Genomic DNA, 26,243 nt, shown 5'->3' with positions numbered 1-26,243 from the left:
TGGATTCCGATCTGCTGATTTATCGTCCTATAAAATATCCATTCAAATTGTTCGACGAGAGGATGCCGTTAGTTGGAACAGTACTGTCCATATAAACGAAAAAGGAAAGGAGAAGTAGAGAAATAGTATTAGTCAGTCGTCCATTTTGTCAGTGTATCGTATAGACATGTATATGTATGTGTGTGTATGTATATATATAGCAGTAATAATAATGGTTTATCTTACGATCAACTAGGTCACGTTCGACGTTTTACGATTATCAGTCCCATGACAGCTGTTTCGATCAGGCCTTCTCCACTGAGGATGGAGAAGGGCGATACGTTTAACGGACATGATATTTATTTTCGTACCACCAACAAAAAATAATCTTTCAGTTGTCCAAAATAAAAGCCATGTTACTGTTAAGTAAAGATTGAAAATCTATCTGTTGATATTGATCTGTTGCAATATTGGTGAGCTTCGATTCTCCAAAAAATAATATTGATGATATCGTCGAATGTTTTCTTTTAATTACAGTTTTTTTTTCCATTTAGAACATCTACTTGCATCATATTTTACAAGTTTCCAGCCACGATCATCATATCTTCATACTTTGCTTTCGCACGGCTTACAATTGGAAACTCAATTTTAAATTGGTAATGCGAACCACCAACTCAAAGTGCGCAATAGCTTTCATGGCAGCAAGGAAAGAAAAAGAAACGAAGAGAGAAACCTGGGTGAAGACGCGAAAAAGGAGTCACGCTATTTCGGTGCACGCGCCGATCACGGAAAGGCACGTGCGCCTTGACGCAACCACGTCGTGACCCGATAAAAGGCACTCGAACGTTTTAGGATCCATTAAGCAACACGAATAGGTCGTAAACATATAAAACAGCTTCTCTTGTGGCCATAGAAAATGGTCGGGGCAACATCTTGCAACTTCAGCCGAAGAAGATAAGCCGCAAAAGGATAACAAGATATCGTCATTGAAGGCAACCACTTTCGCTATCTTCTCTTCATTCTTATATATACAGAAAAATACAATTTTGGACGATGTAGCATCTTTCTCTGTTTATCGATGTTCTTGTGTGCCAAGTATCGTTGCCCGACTATTATATGAATATGCAACCTTTCGAAACTCTTACCTCCATTTTCTTTTTTACTTTTATTGATATAATTTATTGGCATTCCTTCAAAAAATTAATAAATATCTTCGTTATAATCTGCTATCTCAATTTTTATCTTTGTTGTCTCTAACTTTCTCTCTTTTTATTTTTGCTTATTTTATCTTTATTTATTTTTTATTTATTTTTATAAATCGATTGGCCTGAAATATTCGTCGATCTCTTTATTTTTCATATCTATTTGTCTTTCTCTTAAAGAATGTTACTTTTCTATAAACTTTGAATCGATTATATTACTTCCCATTTCAAAACGTTTTCGTCTATAAATAAACGTTTTGCTCGCAATGGTTTTATTTAAAATAATAAAAGCAATTAGGTTGAAAGAGAAAGATCCAGTAATTGTTGGCCCACTTACCAAGCTATTTGCCACTATTAGGAGGGCCATGTCGGATTTTCATGCCGAATAATACGACGATACCTCGCTTTAACGTTCACGATAACTTTCTTGCTTAAAATCTAATTAGTTTAGCCATGGACATCATACAAATTTCAATTTTAAGGATGAGAGCACCGCATTGCGACACGCTGTTGTTTTATTAAGCTTTCGTAACGTTAATTCGTGAAAGAAATTATTAGAAGGGAAATTCACGCATTCGACTTTTTCAAGAATGTGAGTACTCTTTGGTCCGAAAAATTCAATGAAATGTTCTTCGGAGCTCGTTATCTCACCTCCTCGACGACCAGACGCACCCAACGCGTCCCCTACCATTCCGATCGAAGCGTTCGAGCAAGAGAGGTCACTTCGCTTTGTTCTCAATTCACCGGACCGTGGAAAATAGTTCGACGACCGTAGAACTCCGGAAGACCGATCTCGCATACTCATTCTCATTCTTTTTTAACGTATAGTATAAAATTTAAATTTTAGCGCTATCTTTTATATTTCATTCTAATTACTTGCCGTTCTAATTATATAAAATAAGAAAAATAAGTGTAACATTGAAAAATTACTTAACTGTTTAAATATTAACTTGAAAAATGTTATATGGAATAAGTAATAAAATGTATCATGCGTGAATCAATCCGGGTACATTTTATATTATTATTTTTTGGATCAACTAAAATATTAATACTGATGTAAATATACATATACGAGTGCCATGAAGAGGACAAATCGATTCTTGAAAGTAATTAGTTTTCATAAAACTGTTTATTGACTGAAGTGTAACTCGTATTTTTTATATGTACTACTAAACTTTTTATATACAGTAATAAATAATATTTTACATTTTATATGATAATTATGATTATTGTAATGGTAGTAATATGTATGTGAGGAAAAGTAGACTAAAACTATTTGTGAATGAATCATTTCTAAAAAAATGTCGAGCAAGCATTTATGTTATAAAATCGTATAGTATCATATACAGTCGTGTAAAGTTACATCAAATAGCATGTATCATGTAAACTACATGCTCATCAAATATATTCACTTCTTTGATATTACTCAAGTACATCATTCACCGACCTCTTATCTCCTGTAACTTGTTATCAATCTATTAATGATGTCAAGAGGTTTAAGTACATTTGCTTCCAATTTAACGGTTACTTCTTTGAATACAGGTACACAAAGAAGTTTAGTTTTTTATTATCATGTTCAAATTGTATCGTCAAATAATAATAATAATGATAACAAAGCTTTTTTTACTCATCATCTAGCTGTACATTTTTAAAAGAAAATAATTTATTACCATCCAATCAACGAATATTCGCATGATTATGAACTTATGTAAAATGCAAACTTTATATTCACCTACTGAAAAATACGGGAGATTGGTCGTTCGAATAACAGAATAGATAATTTATTGAAACCTCACGTCATTCTTTCATAGACGATACAGATGATTCCGAGAAGCGTCACACAATTGAACAATATTCGCTCCGATATTCAGCTGGAGGTAATTATTACGGAAAATGGAGTGGGGAGTGGTACGATATGTGCTTGTTGAATGACGATAAACGACGTTAATTTTCGATCGTTAATTACCTTTCGCTCTTCTGCTCGCCAGAAGCTCCAACCAATAACTCATTAATTAAACGAATTATTAACATAATCTAGTTGTTGTGGGTAACTGCAACGGTAACCGAAAAAGTAACGTGGAAAGTATATAGAGAGAAAGAAAAAGAAAAAGTATAGAGGTAGAAAGAGAGAAATATATAAATATATAGGTTATATATATATATATATATATATATATATATATATATATATACAGAGGAAAAGAGGGAGAAAAGAGGGTAACTACCCTCACACTCCAGCACACGTTCAATACTTACATTGGATATCCATTTCCTTTCTCATTGTTTCTCGTTCGCGAACGAAAATGGCGCGAAAATAGGTCTGTGAGTTAACTTTGCAATGGCGTTCGAACGAACATGTAACGATGAGATGGAAAGAAAAAAGTAAAAAACACGGTAAACGAAAATATATACCGAGCCGTCGTTAATACGAGTCGATGTAACGATTGCAAAATCGCTACATTCTTTCTCTCCTTCCTTTTCTCTCTCTCTCCCTCCTTCTCTCTCTCTCTCTCTCTCTCTCTCTCTCTCTCTCTTTTCCTCTTTTTGATTTATTCGTTTCGTCGGACCGTTGTTGTTGCCTACAAAGCATGCATAAATGCGAGAAATAAAAAGCAACGAAGCGTGAACTCTCGTATAATACAACTAACAAAATTAGTCGTCTCATATGAGTCGAGATTTTTTGGCCGTCTAGAGGGAAATAAAATAGATCATTTGGGACGATATTACTTATACAAATGCAAACTGTCCAATCTTAAAATAAATTCGTTTTTGTAATAAAATAATTAAAAAAAATCACACGAACGTAATGCAGGTGTACATATATGTATTAAATGTTTTAGTGCTTCATCGTAGAAGATGGAACAATTTACACCCTCCTTCCTCCCTTCCTCTCCTTGTTCCTTGACTTGAAATTCTCGACTCTGAATGGCACGGAACGTAGGTACATGGTGGCACGAAATCATATAAAACGGCCAAACTCACCGACAAATCGTGCCTCCTGCTTATTTCGAACCAAATCATTCTCTCTCTATTTTCTGCGAATCATTTCGAGCCAAGATTTTCTTCCAGACCCGCTCGTAATGAAATATGCTTTCTTCCACTCTCGACTTCTCTCTTAACATTTTGCTTTCAGAGGAAGAAGAAAGAAAAAGAAAAAGAAAATGAAAAATAAAAATAAGAAGATAAAGAAAGAAAGAAAGAGAGAGAGAGAGAAAAAGAGACCGTCTACGTTTAAACTGTTTTGTTCGTCGAAGAAACATCTACCCCTTTCTCTTCCACCATCCCACTACCACTACTTTCTACCTCTTATTCTCTCTCTCTTTCTGTCTCTTTCTCTTCCTCTTTCTCTCTCTCTCTCTCTCTCTCTCTTTCTCTCTCTCTCTCTCTCTCTCTCTTTCTCTCTCTCTCTCTCTCTTTCTTTCTGTTATGGCTGTCGCTGTCGCAAGCCAGGCAACTCGGCGTGCAATTTGTTTAACATAACAAAGCCACGTGCAGACTCGACACGTTAATTGTCGTGCCCCTCTCCGCGTGATCGCTCGTTCGCTGGCTTTTCGCGCTTGATTTATTTGACTTTTGCCTTCAGCGATATACAAAAGGGGGCTCCAACGGTTGCCGTTACTGCGATAGTAACAGGAATCTGAGTCGTCTGTGGAAAAACGTGAATCGAGTCGGTGCTATTAATTGTGAGAATGCTAGGGTATACAGAGTATACCAGTGATGGTGATGACGACGGTAAGCTCGAACAAGAAAGGTGTTCCGTTCCATTAGGAATGAAATTCCCCGTCAATTAGAAAATCAGTGAGAAAGAGAAAAAAGAGAAAGAGAAAGAGAGAGAGAAAGAGAGAGAGAGAGAGATGAATACGTGGGACGAATCGAATATCGGGAAGCGTGCGTTTCCATTATGCGCATCGACTCTTCGAATAAACAACGAGGGAGGAAAAGCTTTCGATGTAATCGTCGTCTCTATCTGTGCTGCTCGTAAATTGATCGATTAATTAAATCCGCATCACCGAGGGAGAACTCAGAGAGAAAAGAGAAAAGGCTCGATACCGTCTGAGAGATATGAAACTGAGAATAACGACTTTTTAAACAAAATTACAAAAACGCGTATTCATATTTCGTTCTTCATATTATATTTTAGATAGCATTGAGATTGTTTTTAGTCGCAATAAAATATTCGATTCGACGACGAGAAAATATACGTTGATTCGCAGAATATTTTTGCGAAAGACACTATATTGATTAATTTGGTTGTACCAATAAATAATCCAACTGTTTCTCGTTATTTTTAAAAGAAGGATTAAAAAGTAATCAGTGAAATATAAAAAATGTCAACGATACAAAAGAATTGTAACGGAATATCATAGACAAAAGAGAATGCAGAACGGAGTAGAGTAGATATTACGCATAAGCGATTCTCGGAAATGGGAATTTTACGGTGGAAAGATGAAAGGACATTGCGATCATTTTATTTCTTAAGAGAGAAAAAGGGACAGCTGGGCTGTAGAGGCAAAAGCAAGCCGTTCGTCACTGTCCGCGCCACTCGATTATTCGACAAATTCGCTTTGACTGGAATCTTTTGTTTCTAACCGTTGTCCAAAAGAAAATAACCCGTTCGCATCCTGGACAATCTGCTCCCCCATAAATCCTCGACAAATGTTTGAAGGATCTACGTTCTTCCATTTAATTTTCGCACTTTATCGTCCAGGCTCTTTGGTTCCATCATATCATTGTCAAGAAAATTTAAGAAGTACCTCGGTAATATTAAAATAAAAGAAGTACAAAATATCTCATTTAAAACCGAACGAACGTTTAAATATTTTCTTTTCATTTATTATTTAATTTATTATGATTTATCAAACATGCATAAAATTATAACTCGTACATTTCCATTCAAGGTAATTTCAGAATACAGACAATAACAAATCTTAAATTATTATTTGTCCAACAAAATAATTTTGTTTCATATGTATAATATAAATTTTTTCTCTTTTCTTTTTTAGTATTAAATCTAAAAGAAATATTTAGTAGTTGAATTTTATATAGGACATCCTATGTAAGGAATTAAAAGCTGAAATAGCGCTAACTATCAAAAGTAGTAACTATTTTCTATCACACACGGCGCACATGCTCGTTCTCAATAAAATAACGAAATATCGAGTCGGGATAATTCGACTTTCCGATTGAAATTCAATGCACGAAATCGCAACGCGGGCAAATCGGCGATCCAACGTTTCCACAGAAGTACCTCATCAAGCGCTGCAAAGCAATTATTTTGGATGCAGAGAAACGAAACGTTTTGTCCGCCACAGGCCGCACATCGTTCGTACTTTCTGCGATGCGGATAAACGTGGAACATATTCTACGTAGAACGCATATACCTACCTATGTTACAAAGAGAATAGATGAAACACCGTTCGAATTGATTCTGGCATCGTCCCGGCAATGCCCGGGTTCCGCGTCATTTAGCTTGCTTCCATATTGCGAAACATAATGTCGACATTACCGCGGCTAAACCACGCGCCGCTTACCGGATGGCTCTCATCCACGCTCAAGTTACCCGCTACAATTTTACTCTTGGATCAAATATCATCGTTATTTGCCACAAAACGTAAAGCGTTTATACGTAGATATATAGACACATACGATTACTTGTTTGCAATATTTTTTATCCACGCCATATATATCGATCCATTCACAAGGTCGCTTTGACGCACTCGGTACAGGCATAAATGCTTTTAGATTTCATCGATCCTCATCATTTCTTAATTCGTCATGTCAAATATTAATTGTAAAACTTTTGATCTTCTTATGCTTTGAGAATTACGACGAAAAAATTAATAGAAAAATGTATAAGGTATTTTTCTGAAAACGTATAAAAAGTGTCTGCGATTTTCATCGTCGATGAAAAGTACATTTAAGTTTGCTCTTCTTCGAATATAATCGATTATTGTTCTTGATAGAAAACAAAAGAAGAGAGACTTAGAAGAAAGAAAAACAAAAAAATACACGAAATGTCATTTAATTTCTATATTACGAATCTGTATTACGAGTTTGGTTAAAGGATACTTTGGTTAAAGTGATCATAGAATGTGAAAGAAAAATTTGCTATTTTCCTGGTGCTTGGCAGCGACAGTCGAGGTAATACTTCTATTTCTTGGGTTTTTATTAACAAAGAACAAAACTCTGGAAAGGACGGAAACATGTTGTCTCGACTGAGACTGCCAGCAAATCAATTTTCCAAATATATTATGGAACAAATTTCGAAAAATTTTAATACTTACACCACCTCCATCTTAAAATTTCAACCTTCAAAGATCATTCAAGGCAGCGAAATATTTAAGAGAAATATAGGAGAGATCAAAAATCTCAATCTCTTTCGAAACTTCAAAATGACAGAGTCGATAACATTAAAAAATCCCTTCCATAGAACAAATTTTTTCTTAAAAGATGTCGGAGTCAGGAATATCTTAAACGGAGTAAAGAAGAACGAAAGTAATTATACATATGTAACACCGACATCACTGATAATGAGGCAGAAACACAAGTAATTGATCGAGATTCATATACCATTCCTCTTGATTATTAAAACAATTAATTAAACATGAAATTATGCTGATAGAGATATTTCGAATAAGGAGAATGTTCCATTATCGGATATAGAGACAGAATTGTACGACCTTCAATACATGATGGATCCATGCTATAAAGAATTACTTTATCAAGATGTTTCAAAAAAGGTACATATCGTGATAGAAGAATTTAATACTTCGGGACCAAATATATGGAACATAGATAACTAGAATACTATCAATCAATATCGTTAGATTTTCTAGAAAAAATCTTTTTTTTTTTGGGAGATGTTTAAAATGAGTTTGTAAATAAATACGTATTAATCTATTATAAACGATCAATTTGTCCTAGAAATAATTGCTCGTAATACATTTGATTTTTTGTTAAAAAAAGAACTCGTTCCAAATAATTAAAGTGAATAAAGAAGGAATACAAATGATTTTCTTTTTCTCCGATCATGAACAATCAAAATTCCAAGGGAAAATTTTAGAAGTAGATCAAGAATAACAGGAGTAGCATACAAGTCTACTAGCTTACCTAGTTGCAACACTCATAATGGAATATTCAAATATTCAAATATTCGAATGCTCGAATATGATTATCGAAAATTTTCCAAGCTAAAGAGCGCTTTAAGAGAGCTTCACGAATACTAATAATTGTTCGCGTAATTTATACTAAAACGGTGTGAGGATTTTTTCTTTTGCCTATTTTGCATACAACGGCGATAAATAAAAAAGTGAAATAATAATACGTCAGAGAATAGGCGTCACACATCGACTTGCCCGAAGGCCGCGACGATGTGAAAAATTTACTTTTCAAGTCGGAAAAAGTGAAAATAAAATAATGCTGGGAGTTCGAAACAATATGCTCTCATTTAATTTCTCTCTCTCTCTCTCTCTCTCTCTCTCTCTCTCATCCTTCCTTTTCCTCTATGTAAAATAAGCTTCGCAAAAAATATAATTCGACGAAAATTCCTACGTCTAAAAATATAATATACAATATTATATAATATATTTAATTTTCTAATTCTCATAAAAGAAATATGCCTATCGTATCGTTTGATTATTTTATACTTCTAAGTAAACGATAATTCTATACAATCGTCATCCCAATTAATTAACGAGGTATCGAAATCTATTGATTTCCATCCTTCCTATTAACGTTTCAAGCGAATATCGGTCGCTGTAACCACATCGACAATATATAATAATGCGATACGTCTCATTTTCTATTGTTCGTAAATTCTCTCTTTATTTCTGTCATTTTAGGGGACACATTGCATTGTAGAATATTAACGAGCGTTCGTTATCGTTTCCACGGAGAAGTAGACAAAAGAAAAGAAAAAGATAAAGAAGAAAGTTATAACGCGACGAGGGCGTTCACTCGATAACAGCCGATACTTTTGAATTCACTGGGAAGTAAACTCGAACCTCATCTTCCCTAGAGGTCTTAGTTTCAATGAAGCACTCTCCGCTAAGGTTCATTTTCTCTCTCTCTCTCTCTCCTTCTCTCATACTCATGTCAGATCATCTTTTCAAGAAAGTCTTTGAAGCGTTCGCACTTTAACGAACGTGAGTCGTCCCAGAAAATCTGGCTCGATATGCATCATTCATCTATCCTAATCCGTGGAAACGAGCAAAAGTTGCACAAGTTTTGTGTAAAAAGAGTGAGAGGGAATCTTGTCGGTCTAACTTACGGTCGCGTTTAATTGCTCGATGACTCAAACTCTCGTTATACGATCGTTGTAAAATTCACCTCTATTAGAGAGAAGAAAAAGAAAAGTTGCTCTTAAGAAATGATGGAAGAAGACTCGTTTCTCATTCGATAGCTAGAACGTTCCTCTCACAATCAGAAAACTTTCAAAGCGATCTCGTATGACATACTTCACACTTTGAGAAGAAAAATTCTGGAAGTCTGCTTTACATGCAGCACGGATGCTACACACTCCGTTTTTATCTACTACTCATCTTTCTTCTCTTTCTTTCTCTCTTTATCCATCTATCCATTTATCTATCTATCTATCTATCTATCTATCTATCTATCTACCTATTTACCTATCTATCTCTCTATCTATCTATCTACCTATCTATCTATCTATCTATCTATCTATCTATCTTTCCTTCACGTTTCGATTTCATACTCTTACGAAATTTTGGTGAAAGCTCCTTTGATCTAAGAATCTTCGATTTTTGAATTTTATTTTATTTTTACCAAGGTATTGGTTGAGACCAAAGAAAATTGCAATTTCTTCGCTATCGGACGTGTTACTTATTTTAAAATTCTATAAAATAAAAAAAAAACTGTTTTCTGCTTGCTTTTGATTATAAATATTAACAGTTTAATTTTCAGTTGACCAAGCCACATGTTTCAATTTTTACAAGATAAATACTAAAGGAAATCTCTCGAGGGAACAATTAAAACATATGCATTAGAATGATTTTACCTGAGCGTTCGCACTTTAACGAGTACCCACTAGCCGTAGCACTCTAAAAATTGTAGGCAATATAACCTACGTTGCAGGTATGCGTCAGTGCTTGGCCTACATGTCGAGGTCGTGGCACTCATTATAGCAGTCCCTTGTGTCGCGATGCTGCTATCGTCGCTTCCTATTATTACCGTTAGTCAGACTCGAATTAATCATCTGGAGAAGAAAAATGAAGTATTTCAAAATCATGATGATAATCTCAAGATTTAATAAATGAAGCTGTCATCTGCATATCAAATTTCTTAAAAATATAAGGTAAACTTTTTATGTAGAATTTTCAGTAGAAATTTATTTCCATCACAGTATTGCTTTCCTATTTTATGAGATTCTATATAAAAAACTGTCAACAATTTACAGGCGAAAGAAGGTCGTCGTATATCTCGCCTAACGTTGTCGAACTCAATTTCCCTGGAGGAGAGGGCAAAAGGGAACGGCGATGTTAATCCCTTGGCTAACAAGTAAGCGCGAATACATGTAAGCGTGTCGCTAGTAACTTCTTGTAAGTGTTTGTAAATGGATTTACGTGGAATTGATTATGAATTATACCAGCTTAGGTTATCGATCGTATGAGATGGTAACGAAGACTACGATTTACTAGACTATAAAATAAATTAAGTCTATTTTTGTACTTTTTGGAAAAGAAAAAAGACGTAATAAATCTTACTCGATAAATAGGGAAAAAACGTGGGACTATTAACGTTCTGAAGATTTAGATATTGCGAACGCGATAAGGATAATATGAAGGATTAAATGGCACACGATATTCTATTTATACACGTTGAGAAAAACGATCGAGAAAATTGAAGATGTTGAAGATGATTCGTTTCTAGCATATCCACGAATGTCAAATCTTCTTTCTTACGTTCTCTTCTCTCTCTTTCTTTCTCTTTCTCTCTCTCTCTCTCTCTCTCTCTCTCTCTCTCTCTCTCTCTCTCTCTCTCTCCCGTCACTTTCTTTCGTCTTCGCCAATATGAAAATTCAATTCCATAGAGCGTTCAATGCAGCAACATCGGCACCTGTATCCATTCTCGGCGCGCGTTGCTTACATCTCCGTACATATGAAATACATAAATATAAAGAAGACATGATACGACATATATGCGATACGCAATACAATAAAGAATAGAAAACGATCTCAGAGATATCCTACTTCAGATTACGTTAAACTTGGATTTTTCAATGTCTTCAACAACATGTTAACGTATTTGTAACGATATTTTAATATTATAAAATTGTTGGAAAAGTTAATATATCAACGAGTAACACCCATAAATGAGCAATTACGATAAATAATCCTTCGACGAACATAATGCGAGTGATACGTAAACTCGAAGTAGTTAAGTTCAAGTTTCACATTAAAAAGAGGTGGTCAATTCAAGGCGGATTTCCAAAATTTCTATGTCATTCTGGTAGGTGGTATATAAGGTCAGAGAACTCGTATGGCCTCGACATTCGAGGTGGAAACACGGCGAACTCGTAAAGGTAACTCCCGGTCCATAAATTTCGAGCGGGTTTAACATTCTAAGGCTAATGCCACGAATCCCGGGATGATTTCAGTTAAATTTAATTGCCACTTTATTCCCAAGAACTCACCCTAATTCTATCTATTCTCATCGTGTTAGGAGAGAAAGGGGTGGGTTACGATATTTGTTAATTAACGATATTTATTATACTGTTTCAAATACTAGTGTCGTTCTCGTACTTTTTGGTAGCTATCCCGAACGGAAAAAGGGTCGTAATTTCCAAGTTCCTTTTCGAAGTTTCCCACCTATTCTTTCCTCGCCCATTCCTGGTCCCGTCTAGTTTTCGTTAACTCCAACCGAATTTAGATTATTACCTCGACTTTTCTCTTTTCGGCATTCTCGGTCGTCGGTTTGCCAAGAGCAAAAGCGAAAATTGAGTTTACCCTCCCTTTTTCACAGAATACTGCAGAAAATTGAACGGGTTTCTAATGATTACGCGTTCCACCCTCTCCTACCTGTTTATATCGTATTTATAGCGACTACGTGCCTTCTACGTTCGGTGTTCAGACTATTTGCTTCTGCAACGATCCGAATCGAGAAGGGGCGAGAACGAAAAGGGACGCTCTGTAAATTATGGAATTTCGATCGTTACCCAATCTGTGTGAGAGTAGTAATAAGAAAGAAATAAACAAAAATTACAAGGCGTGAGCAACATGAAACAAAAATATCGCTTGGAAAGAAAGTCAGAAAAACAAAAAAAGAGAGAAAGAGAGAGAGAGAGAGAGACGAATAGCTAAGACTTTCGTTATTCTCAACTTATTTTTTATAACATTTGTAGTTAAAGAGTCCCCCGAGATAATATTATACTTTGAACAAATACGATGTTGACGAGATCGTCGAGAATTTTAATAAGAAAAATATAAGATCGAAAAGGTGAACTCGAAAAAGAATGGAAAAAACACAGATGGCTATGAAAGATCAATTAATTTCATTAGTCTCGTTTGTCGGTACTTGCTCTCATAAGTTGCTCTCTAGAGAATATTCTTGACCGCTTAGATAAATTTACTTAGGTAAGGACAACGAAGGGAAGAGAAAAGAACAGACAGATGGCGAGAGAAGGATAGTAAGACGAAAGATTAATCCGTGCACATGGTCAGGACCATCTGGACAGCTCCTCTGCTTTTACGGTTTCAAAGAAAATTGTCCTTTACGAGAGAACGAGAGATCACTGCGCAAATTTGATAGGAACCACATAATCTCTCGTTACTTTATGCCAATGAGATATCCGACATATATGATGATGAGAATGATAGGGAGCAAAGTTAAGAGCTAAATCATATATGAAAGAGATTTTTCTACGATTATTTCTACATTTTATCGGACATTTTGTCGCGATACTGGTATCATGAAAAGAAAATTTTCTATGAACTTTTATTACATCAGAAAACGTGACTTGTAATCTCTCTAAAGAGGATTTTTCTTCGATTCGAGAGAGCGAAAGCTTGCGAGAAGAAAAGAAAGAAAGCTGTCTACGAATTCTCCTCGTATTTTCTTCGCACGATCGCTCCTCTGACTTCCTTTTCGATTCGCTACAAGTTAATATCCGGTTTAGGTGGTACTGATATATACCTGCGGTGCTTTCGAAATTATTTAACCTTCAAGACGAGTTTATTTCTCTAACGAAAGGAGAGAAGATAAGTTTAAAATATCCAAATTTATTTTCAGCATGCTCAAATAGACATATTGAAATTAGATTATGTCCAATTGACACATGTCTATATTATTACTTGTTAATCTGATTGTGAGATTCATTTTTGACTTGATTCTAGACAAATGATGTCACATCAATTAGGAAACATGGATATTCAAAATTTGATCGGAACCACATAACGTCTGTTTCAAGATGTCTATTTATTATTTACATACATTCTATTCAGGGAATAAGATAATATTAAAAAAAGCATAGTTATTCTGGATAATTTAAACAACTTTCATTAAATTCTAACTTATCTCGAACGAAAATAAAGATCACTAGTATGTTTTGTATTTCACGTATACATATACACATACACAAAGACCTACATAGACATACACGACGTAAAGATCGATGGTATCTTGCAAGCGAACTATTGTGTCTTCCAACGGATACATGCTAATTCATCCTTTAATGGTGCGAAGGTGGTTCCGGAGAGTTACAGTATTCGCGAAAGTAGAAGCATGAGAAGAATGGGAAGAGAGAAGGGATGAAATAGGAGGAATAGACGAGGCGAGAGTCGCCGGATTTCCACTTGGTAACAAGGGATACCGAAAGCGCGATTATTCGACCGCGAAATTGTCCTGAATGTCACTTCCTAGCCATCTTTCGTCCTCTCTTCTTCCCTTCGCTTTCCTTCCAACAAGACAACCCTCCTCCTCGTTCTACGAGACACTTCATCCCTCTCGCTCCCTTCCCACGACGACACTTGTCGTAGTTCGACAATCACAACAAAATATACTACAAAATCGAAATAGAAGAAGAGATAGAAAGACAAATTGACGAGGGTGGTACTATCGTTGAGGGGTGACGAACGCACAACAATACAAAGCATCGCGAAACAATGGTCAGGAATTTACACAATTGGTGCGATCAAAACGACCGTGCAAACCTACGTTTCTGTCTCTCCCTTACCCAACCACCCTTTACACAGCCCTCCACGGGTAGGTGAGAGACACGAAGCAACATGTTTTTGGTTTTATAGATGCGACTATTCGAAAAAGCGATTTTGCGAAACCGACAGGTGGAACTGGAGATGGTGGGAAGAGAGAAAAAGGGAATAGGATCAAACAAAACGGGCGGGAAACATACAGGAAGAAAAATTGTTCGTGTAGCCAGCATATAGGCATTGGTAAGTGTGCGAGAGAAAAAGAGAGAAAGAGAGAGAGAGAAAAAAAAATTGGCGCAACAGAACGGCAGCTGCATCGCATCAACGCGCTATTTTTGGCTTTCTATTTTTATTCTCCCTACCATTCTCTCTCTCTCCCTCTCTCTCTCTCTCTCTTTCTGTCTCTTTATTTTTCTCTTTTTTATTCTCTTTTCTCTTTCTCTCTCACTCTCAGTGCTCCAGATCTCGACGCTTCATTCCGCGGACCTCTCCCGACGCGATTTACCCTTTGAATTGAAAAAGACTCCCATGCCTGCCGGCTCGCCGGATTCGATCGAGGTGTTTTAACGTTCCCCTTCCGCTCGCGTCTGGAACATTGCGGATACTGTGGAGGTTGCCTCCGTAGCAAAGCCTGTTGGAGTCTCGTGCCAAGGTCGACGGCAATGGAAAAGCCACGAAGAGCTTCTTCAATATCCATATATCTATCTTTTCCTCTCCTTTCGTTCTTTTCTCCTTTTTCTTCCTTATTCTTTTCTCGTTACTTTTCGCCGTCAATGTGAATGTTCGTTTTCGAGCAAATGAAAAAGTTTCTCTGAATGTTCTGTAAATTTTCGTAAAGATTTTTGACAATAAAATATTTGGAGACACTGAATGTTCCTTTATTCGATTTATTTTTAATTTTATTTAAATTTATTATTGACTTCATTCTTTATAGATTACTAAAAAGCTTTCACAGCAAGCAAACCAACCGAGTTAAATTACTTCCATACGAATCTATCGATAAGCGTCTACGATCGTTCTATTCCCGGTTGCTAACAGCAGAAGTGCAAATGACTAGTAAGTTTCATTCCCCTCTTATAGGACCTAAGTATGTAGATACGTATCTTTGCTGGCAAGGTCGCTTGAGAGAGTGCTACGAGGGATTTCACACTCCTCTACTCTCCACGAGCAATTTATCAACCCCGTTCAAGATCTCCTCGAATCGAAACGCGACAAAAGTGAGAGATAATTATTCGCTCAAAATAAAAACTTCCTCGAAATATTGCTACGTAAGGATAGTAATCCAATCATTCATTTTTTTCCTTTTATTTTTCACAAGTTTTTTTTTGTTTTTGATCTACACAATAGAAGGGATGAATAAAACCTTATGAGCACATCGTGATATTCACGATGAAAGAGAAAAATTGGTTGCATCAAAACGCGTTAAACGAGTGTGTAATAATAATCGATAACGATCAACGTTCTCGATCAAAATAAGCCTCCTATATGCTATCTATATGTACATACTTTCATGTTATACATATACATATATTTATACATCTACATACGAAAAGAGAATTCGAAATGGCGAAGGTCGTTGGTATATATAAACCAACACACATATGCGTGTACTGTCTGCCCTGTCCGTACTTTTACGAAACATCGCCTGGTTGCATGATTGATGATGGGCTGTTGGAGGTACTCGATCGGTGATGCAACGCGTGCGCGTCCACTTGCTATCGTTATTACGACACGTTCAGGAATCTATCATAAACACACCGTTGTCGTGTCAAATTATCCACCGATTATAATTTCAAGCTATCAATAACTGAACCGTTCTACATTGATATTATACAAAACAAAATTCGATCAATTGAAAATTTCATTGAATATTATATATCGAAAAGATATAGCTGTTTTAAAATATAATAATTTTGCGATCATCAAAATTTCTATTTCAACGTTATTATTCGAACAATTTGTTTCGTTGCAATGGCGAAATTCGGGTCAAATTTTACGCTTGCTTGAAAATTGCTTTTTCTCTTTTCTACAAGAGATTGTCTATAACGATTTAAAAAGTACTATTAAATGTTAAAACAAGACCTATACATCGCATTGATTAGCGATAGTTCTCTGGGAACTTGATCGATGCCACGACTTGAATATTCACACTCGCTGTTATTACTACGGAGAAGAGGTAAGAGAGACATTGGTACCGTCTCTCGAAAACCCATCGTTTCAGGAAATTATACAACGATCAAACAATTCGACGTCCCGATCGTCGAACATCGTATTCAATGCGTTCGCGTGTGAAAGGAATGAATAATAATGATAAACCAAAGGAGAAATGAATGTTTTCGCAATATATCTATCAATCGATTCATATCAGTCATGCATCTTTAAATTATTAAGAAACTCTAAGAATCACGTATAATTTGATATAGTTCCAAAGTCCCTTTAGCAACAATGTATATTAACATTCGAAATTAGAATGTAAAAAATCAAAAAATTATTTTCGACGATAACGAAAAATATCAATTTTTCGCTATTATATCCAGCATTATACTAATAAACGAAGTAAGTGAATAGTTGCCATTACGCATACCGGATCGTATTACGTATACCAAATATTGAAACTTTGTAATTGAACTCGAATATTTTTTTTGTTATGTATTTCATGTAAATTTCGATTCGCATATATCACAATATATGCATTTATAATCAGGTAAGGCAAGTGAAATGTTTAAGAGAGAGAGATAGATAGATAGATAGATAGATAGATAGATAGATATAGAGATAGAGAGAGAGAGAGAGAGAGAAAGAGAGAGAGAGAGAGAGAGAGAGAGAGAGAGAGACTGATCAATGGAAATTTCCCGAGTGCTCGATCGACGAGTTTACACGTCGCACGCATCTACTCACGATTATTGTTATGAGGCGCCTCGAGACTCTCCCCAATACTGTCGTCTCGGGAAATTATATTCCTCACGAATAGTATTACTGATAATGGCTAACCGAGTTAACGTGTTCCCTCGAAATTAGGATCACTGATAATGAAAACGCTTTTACCGAATTCTCGCGAACGACTCGATGGTCAAAGCTTTGAACGTATCCAAGTGAAACAGAACCAAATTAATAAAATCGAATTGGAATTTGAAGGAGACTAGACGGCAATTTCACTCCTTGTTCTTATAAAGATTAATTTAAATCATGTAATCTTTGCAAAAAAATCATTTAAGAGAAAGTGTATTTTTGGGAAATAAAGGATCTTTTAGACATTTAAGAGCGTATGTAGACAAACGTGAATTTAAAAAAAAAAGATCATCGATCTGAAGGGTAAGATTGTATAAGACTATAATTCGAACAAGGGATCAGCTTGAATTCAAGCTAAAACATGAGTGCTCGCGCTAATCCGCTCAAACTGCCGACTACCGACTATCGAGTTTTTCTTCTGTCTCTTTTTCACTGTAAGACTAACGGATATAGATGCAAAAAAAGAAAACAAAAAGATCTAAAAATAATTTTTAATTACCCTTTCTTTCTATACCATCCTGAATTTCGCAATAATACTTACGATGAAATAAAGAGTGAAATATTTATCTTAGAATCATTCGAGTTTATATTTAAAATTGTTTATATTATAATAAAGAATAAAGGATAAACTTTGAAATTTGTCTTAGATTCTATTTGCCAACATTTACATATCTCATTTAGGAGATATACCCAAGCTGTATATACTCATGCACCTATGTTGCATACGTACATCCGTTCGAATTATCGCACAGTGTTTACGCCATCGAGGACTCGGAAGGATGGGACAATTATTATTCGATCGGTATTACTCCTATAAATGAGGCAAATTGCAAGCACGAAGTGGGCGGAAGAAGGTGGGCTGACGAAAGGAAGGAAAATCGATTTATTTGTCCTCGACGTAGAAAGAGATAGAAATAGGTCGATAAGGTAGATATAGAAGGTGAAAGGGAATGGAAAAGAGAGAAAGGCATGGAATGTGCCGGAAGCAGAAGGACAGATAGAAGGGAGTGGACTACGCTTTCACAACCCTATCGCAAAAACTTTAATCGGTTTACTGGACGGTCCGAGCAGACCGATGCGAGATAATTGAAATCCACGTGGAAAGCTAGGACCCTCCAGAGATTGCCATTAATTAGAGCCATAGATCACTCGGCGCGGCTTGTGACAACCGAGCCAGATCCTCGATCCTCTCCCTCTCCTTCTGTTTCACTCTCACGATGGTACCAAGCTCGTCTTTGCTTAGCACACGGAATAATGTAACCTCTCGGTGCTGTTGCTGCTACGGCGACGTGCAGTATCTCCTGCTAATGTTACTCACACTAGCGAGTCCACGAAGGGAGGCCACGAGCGATAACGTATCTGCTGCCCTGGGCCAACTGGTATCTCGCGAAATTTATCCTGAATTAGATGGACCAACGTGCGAGGTAGTACTACCAGCAACTCTCTCATATCCTTTCAAATACCTTGTGCTTCCTACTTTATGACCTTTGAATCTCCCGCTATTGGAGATCCCACTATAAACGCAACTGGAGTTGATTCGCCAAAGCTCATACTACACGCTTTAAAATAGGTATATTAAAAGGGTACTACTTCGAAATAAGGTCATTCTACAAGAGACTCTTCCGAGAAAAGATCCGATTTTAAATCGCTTTTCTGTCTTTGTTTCTATTTTCACAATAAACTAAAATACGATACTCGAAGGATCGAACGACTAAAATATTTATAACTCTAACACGTTCGTTGTCATCTAACTCTTTCTCTGTCTGTCTATCTGTCTGTCTGTCCGTCTCTCTCTCTTTCTCTCTCTCTCTCTCTCTCTCTCTCTCTCTCTTCCTCTCCGTTACTCCAATAGGATGTATCAGAGTCATGCAGCCATGAAAGCTCGATATCGTACGTCTTCCTTCGACCAAAACGGTTCCCTTCTACAAATTACTACCACCCACTTCGTCCTGTATCGTGTTCGCTATACGAGACACGGTTTATCCACAAAGCATGGACGTTCGTCGGCAGATTTTCCCATTCATGAATCACTTCTGAAAGCGAGCTTCCTTTCCAACATATAGATATACGTAGAAAGAATATTACCTCTCTCATTTCTGCAATGACAGGCATCTTAAAAAAAATAATGATAAAGAATTTTTTTTCGAGGAAAATTTGAAGATCGTAGATTAATTATATTAATTTGTATAATACGAATTCGATCTTATCGATAACTTTATTGTCCGATGATAATTTGATACATCATCGATTAATTATTATACAGAAAATTTATAACAATGGAACTTTATAACAATGGAAATAGAAGAATCATAATCGACTTCAAGCCGTTACCTCTTGTCCTGAAAATATAAAATCGGTACTCGTAATAAATCATCCGATCATTCGAAAAAAAAGGAGAATTCTAAAGGTTGAAATAGAATGGTAAATGGGGCTAACGTTATAAACGTTTTTATTAACGACAGCACAGCTTTGTATGGAATGGCACTTGAGAGATAGACGAAACGACTTCAAACGAGTCCGTATAAAAGCTCGATCGGGGATAAGAGCAACGGGCAGAAGCTGCCTTCGTTTCGTTATACCAATTGGTAAGTAGGTATGAAGAAGGAAAGAAGAAGAAGACGAAGAAAAGGAGAAAAGAGAGAAGAAAAAGAAGAAAGAAATAGAGAGACGTCTCTATGACTGCAGAAAGGAAAACGAGTTCAAAAAGATGGATTAGTACTAGTGTCTCTGTAAAGTTGTTTTCATTAAAGCGTAGAAAATCTTTTTAAAAGGATATAAAGGACTAGGAATACCTTTGGTCGATTCAACACTGAACACTGAAATTGCTGTCGCGTAGACAAAGTTGCAATGATGGAGGAGGTAAAGAGAGAAAGAAAAAGAGAGAGGAAAGGAGAGAGAAGCTTGCTAGAGTCTCCTGAAATTCCGTGTTAATGTCATTCACGGTCGATCGCTGGCACAAAGGAGCTCCCTTCGAGAAAATTGTATAGCAAAGAAAGACTCTAGAATCTCTTTTACTCCTTTATTCTCTTTTCTCGCAGTCTTCCTTCTATCTTATTTTACGATGTAAGTACGCGATAAAAGATAATGAGGAGGGGGAGTATTGTTTTGTCTTATTTCTTTTTTTACTTCTTTTCCAAGAGTAGCATTTCGGCTAAACCACCAGGCTCACTTAATTTCAACGAAAGCGTCATACTCGCGGAGCAGACAACAGGCGTCGAAAATAACTATAGTGGTAGTAGTGATGGTGACGATGGTGATGGTACGATTTTACGTGGCAAAAGGTATCGCTTGGATCGTTTAACCGTCGTTTCGATGGCATTGCCTAATCAAGCGCTTCCGAGTTTTCTGCGAAACCAAACTAAATATTAAACTCCTCTCATGAATGTTACATGGAAAAGTAGCTTCTCCTTTCTATAGAGCGATGCTTGCATTGTATTTTCTGCATCGTAAACGCGCAATACGACGTAATAAGAATCCTCCCCTGACCTTCCTCCCTTTTTATTATACGCTATATTACCAGATTGTTAATCATCGAAGTTGCACGCGGACTCCGTCTATAGAGTGAGAAAAAAAGAAAGAGTCTCTGTTTTCTCTCCCTTTCTCTCTCTCTCTCTTTCTCTCTCTCTTTCTTTCTCACTTGCTCTCTCTATATCTGTCTATGTATCTATGTATCTCTCTCTCTCTCTCTCTCTCTCTCTCTCTCTATATATATATATATATATATATATATATATATATATCGAGTGAACCAGGAAAGAGCCGAGGAGAGAATCGAATGTATAATTAATAGCCCTTTCAAAATACCACGATCGACCAGAGTTTCTTAGACGCCTCGTATCGTCACTTACATAAATCTCAATCGTTTTCAGTTACTTCATTAAACGATCTAACATTTAATTTATTAATCGATTATAGACTTAGTACAAATTCTTGAATTCTCATATTTGTATTTACATACTTAGATATATTTTTAATCAATGTAGAAAGGCCCAGAGAATAAATTTTATACAATGTGAACGTGAAGAGTTCTACATAACGTTTTTCTTAGTGCACGTTTCTATCCTAGTATCACTAGTTTAATTCCCAAGGTACTACTGCAGAAAGCCATAAAGAAGCCGGAGACTTTGTACGATCTTGTAGGATATATCTCTAAGGAAGTATTCTACTTAACCTTTCCTTTCAGGTTTATGCACTCATCGTTGGTGCATAAATTGGATACCAAGGATCTTGAGACCATCGCTGATCCATTATAGACGTCAACGAAAAAGATGGATTTTCCATCGATAATGAGAAACACATTTTTCTCGATTTATAACAAATAAAATTCAACGAATATTTATATGTATATTAATAAAAATTGAAAGTTATTGATTTTAATTACAGCGATCATGTTCTTTATTTACGATAGAATACTTTCGCGAAGGTACTCACAATCGATGTCTCTCTCTCTTCCTCTCTCTCTTTCTCTCTCTCTTTCTCTCTCTCTCTTTCTGTTAAATACACCACAGGAATGGTGAAAGTAATTAATATCCACGGACAAAACGATTTCGCGTAAAGCTCACACAAAACTGATGGCGTACAATCGATTTCAGAGAATCAATAACTTCTCGTCGTGATTTGTCCATTTTTCCCCATACATTTTTTATCCTACTTCTATATCGAAACACGAACCAGGACATTTTCATAGACAGATGGATAGACATTATCCGATACATCTCGCATTACGTCGTAGAATGGCGAAGTGGGCGGTTAACGATCGACAATTTTTCTCTCGACGTTTTCCCAATAATCAGAAACTCATACCTACCATACGCAAGTATGTACATATATGTATATATATATATATATGTATATATATATGTATATGTATATATATAATATATTTCATGTAAAGTCTCATTTTAAATAGCTGTACTCATATCAGTATAATTCGAGTGTGGCGGATGATGCTAAAAATCTAGGCCACAACTTTCCTTCTTTTTATAATTTCTCTACTTCATCCAGGTCGTTGTAAGCCGGAGCTATCCGCAAAGTTCGTAATTGAAGAGAGCCTCCCAGATGGCTCAATTTAATTAACATCGCATCCTCGATCTTTCCTCCTTATGGATCGACGCGGTATGCAAATCGATCTAGCAGTCTCGACGTACTTGCGTTGATCGATATATCAATGCTCTATTTTAAATAGATTACGAAGATCGTTTCAATATCCTAAAAGAGAAAAAAAGAAAGAGAAGATAAAAATGATTTTTAATTCACGCACTAATATCTTCACTTCAATTTAAAAGCTTTTCTTGTATTTTTTTATATAGCGAAGAAGAGTATATTTATTATATGAGTATACATTTATATTATAGAATCATTACGTGATAATTATCAAAAGAGATGAACGGTTAGAGTAGTTTAAGAGAAAATATGTACCGTCTTTATAATATATAAAATTATTTTTATTACATATCACAATAATGTTATCGAATTACGAACTTTCAAATTTCGTTTTTCTGGATTTTTAGCCTTCGGCAATTATTTCAGAACGCATTTCGAACTCTTGAAAAATTTCTTTTACCCAAAGGAAATGCTAGAGAAGGAGGAGAACGACGATGATGACGACAACGAACGCGACTTTAATGAAATTTTTTTACCAAGTAAAAAACGTGAAGCATGCACGTGTGCTTACGCGGGCAAGTGCGACGAAAGCTTAATACGAATAAAGATTCATTTTTTAGCTCGCGGCAAAACCGTCGATGGTTGGAGACGAGGGCGACGCTATCGCCGAGAAATTGAATCGCCGAGATGGAAATTTTCACTCGCATTCGCATAACTTCGAAAATGTATATGTAAATTCAGGTGTACGTATATGTGTACGTATGTATGAGTGAATGCATGTAAAAAAACATAGGTATATCTCTATGTCACGTGTATTACATGTGTATCATTTCTCGTATAATACCATCGATTATATTTTCAGTCCTTTAAAAGTCTATATTCATTTTTTGCAAGTCGAGTTTATACGTTCATAAGCATAAATGCAAGGACTGATCAATAGTTTTCGAAGGTAATCCTCATGATTCATTTTCCCTTAATTGAGAAGTTTATTAACGTCATATAAAGGATTGATATATATATATATATATATATATATATATATATATATATTTCACGTTAAATATTAAATGTTAAATAAAAGAGTTCTTTTTTGTTATACTATTACACAAAAAATTCTTAAAAACTTATACTCTTGAAGACATAATGCCTCTGTGCGTTTACCGTTATTCTCTTGACAATTATTTAGTATATCCAGCATAATAGGGAACCTAGCGTAATTTCAAATAACTTCCCTTTACCAGCGTGTAAAGAACTGTCGCGCGAGGCAGTTTGCCGTAAAAACTCCGGCGACTGCGAGGACGCTCGAGAGGAGGGTAAGTGAGCAGAGCAGAGAAAAGCAGAGCAGAGCAAAGCGGAGCAAAATAGAGAGGAAAAGAGTCTTATGAATTATGAAGTCAGGCACAGGCTGATGTTGAAAGAATGGTAATGGCCCGCGAAAATTTCTCCGCTTCGTTGATTTTAATCCTCAAATCCGAAAGAATATTTATTTGTAATTGAAAGTACAATTCGGGTAAAAAAGACAGAGAAATAGATTAAAACATCTATCTTCTATACAATCTCTCGAACACTAGTTTTTCGTGTGATATTGAACGCTTTTCAATTGCCACGAACATTCCCCATATTGCAGTTTGAAACAGAAATTGATTTGGATCGGTTGTTTTCAGGAGTGCTGGAATTCAAATGCATCGAACTTGGCAGTGTTTTTTTAGTCACTTTTCTCTTTCTCTTCATTCTGCCCAGTTTGGAGCTTCCGAGATTGCTAGGAATGAATAGGGGTAGAGGTAGTACTCCACTCTAGTTATCCGGAACTTAAAATATTGTTTTCTACGCGTAATATATGGCGTAACGTCGACGGTAGAACGCATAAAACAGACAAAAGAACGTAAAGTTACGTGTTCGGACCATGAAATGCAGCCAACGATGTAATGCAAGGAGATAAACAAAAAAGAAGCAAACGTGGATTTAAACGCAGGGACTTTATTGTGTATATGTACGTATGCTGAGTCGTTTCGCGCGTTTATCAGAAAATTTTATTATCTCACTTCCTGACAGTGCATGCATCCGCATAGCTTATATTCTTGTACGAATTCATATATTATAATTATAAGCTATTTTGTAGTTAAATGAAAAGATCGCCTTTTCTTCCATATTTTTTATAATTGACTTTTTTTTGTAAATTAAATCTACCTAGTATCAATTAAACAATGACGTTGAAATATATGAAAGTTATATTTACAACGTTCATAAACATTATTTACAATTGATAATTAACATTAGTTATGTATATATAAATATGTTCCCTAATAATAGTAATAGGTACAAGAATTTATTTTCATTTATATAGTGAAAAAAAATTAACGAGGCGAAATTTGTTAATAGTATCTTTTTATGAATACGTCGATATGAAAAATTTCTTGTCGACCATGAGCAATTGTTTAGTTTTTCAATTATATGTACATAAGATTGAATAAAACTATCATCTAATTTCATGAGATACAACGAAATGAATTCATTGCGCATCATAAATTTTTAAAGCATCAGTATTCGAATTTGATTATGTTCCTTATGAGACTTAATCAAACATTATTCGCGACTGTGAATTACATTATTACAAGAAGAATATGAGGGAAAAAGATCTACATAGGGCTCTTATATCTCCGTCTTTTGACTTGAAAGATTAATACCTCAAGATGTCTACTATGAAAAAGCTCAAAAAGTCGGGTAAACACGCGTAGTTTACTTTCTTTCTCTCTACTCATCTTTCTCTTATCTCGTTGCAGACGTCTCGTAATTCGCGCAATACATTATCTCTTTAATTTCTTTTCTTACGTGCACAGAAAGACTTTGAACTTGGCGCTTCTATTTTAATCTTCCACTCTAAGGGAATTTGTCAAATATATAATGTGCGTAATGCATACTTTATTATCTACCAACCATAAAGGACATCTTTATGTCTAACATCTCGAAAAACTCGAAATACTTGCACAAGGAAATGTTATATTCGTCAATATTCAAAAGATATATGAGCAAAGGGGAGAAGAAAAAAAAATAAACAAAAGAATCCCTATATAAAATTCCATTTCGTATCGATTGGATCGTATAAATTCGAACGAAGTGCTTTAAAAGCGAGAGAAAACATGAACATGTAAAAAAAAGTATAGCAGATTCCAATATTCTACGATTATTTTTAGTTTTATTTCCAAAAAAGATCACGATGTTGAATCCACTTTAAGAAGGAACGAACCAAGACCGATGAAGAAAAATTTTTCAATCAATTTTTCTCGAATGATATTTTGAGATATTTTGAAAATTTCTTGATTATACTCATGATGACATAATAAAAAATCTTGCTAACAATCAAAGAAAAAAACATTCTACGCTAATTGGAAAATAATCAATGACTTTGAAAACAAACACATAGATTTTGTTTCGAAGCACTTGATAAATACTAAAAAAAAAAAAAAAGAACCATCCTCTGATTTTCAAAATTTTCTCGTAAAAAAGAAATATCTAAAGAATCTCATGGCAACTGTCAACAACGAGGATACGTTTAGAATGATAACGAGCGTTATGTAGTTGCATTATGGAAAACGGACGTATGCATTTTACAAGTAAAAACGTACTTGCACGGACACGTCAGAGATACGAGCACGCGCGACAAATAGAAGATAAATTGTGTCATGCTCGCGGATACGCTTGTACATACCTACGTATATGTATTTAAATAGGTATATGTATATACGTACAAGTACATAGAGCTATATAGCAAAGAGCAGGAGTGGATGTT

General features: G+C 35.6%; 3 protein-coding genes across 4 annotated transcripts in view; all 3 read left to right on the top strand.

The window, feature by feature from the left end:
- Positions 1 to 26,243, top strand: part of LOC118445485 (uncharacterized) — a 114,070-nt gene that overhangs the window by 22,325 nt on the left and 65,502 nt on the right. The window lies entirely within an intron of this gene.
- On the top strand, positions 4,678 to 15,044 carry LOC118445526 (uncharacterized). Of its 2 annotated transcripts, none has more exons than XM_085664674.1 (3): positions 4,678 to 4,913; positions 14,480 to 14,587; positions 14,799 to 15,044. In XM_085664674.1, exons 1-3 carry the CDS (start codon positions 4,871 to 4,873, stop codon positions 14,909 to 14,911), a joined length of 264 nt encoding a protein of 87 aa, XP_085520800.1. In that variant the 5' UTR covers positions 4,678 to 4,870; the 3' UTR covers positions 14,912 to 15,044. The 2 variants fall into 2 exon arrangements, with proteins under 2 accessions (XP_085520800.1, XP_035731050.1); XM_035875157.2 differs by having other exon boundaries at positions 14,441 to 14,587.
- Positions 4,908 to 7,984, top strand: LOC146873214 (uncharacterized). Its single transcript, XM_085664705.1, has 2 exons — positions 4,908 to 7,728; positions 7,804 to 7,984. Exons 1-2 carry the CDS (start codon positions 7,385 to 7,387, stop codon positions 7,982 to 7,984), a joined length of 525 nt encoding a protein of 174 aa, XP_085520831.1. The 5' UTR covers positions 4,908 to 7,384.

This window comes from Vespa mandarinia, chromosome 2 (genome assembly GCF_050613455.1).
Source record: "Vespa mandarinia isolate Hongniang chromosome 2, ASM5061345v1, whole genome shotgun sequence".
Lineage (NCBI taxonomy): Eukaryota > Metazoa > Arthropoda > Insecta > Hymenoptera > Vespidae > Vespa > Vespa mandarinia.
Note: the sequence above shows the minus strand (reverse complement) of the source record. Positions and strands in the feature narration are given on the sequence as shown.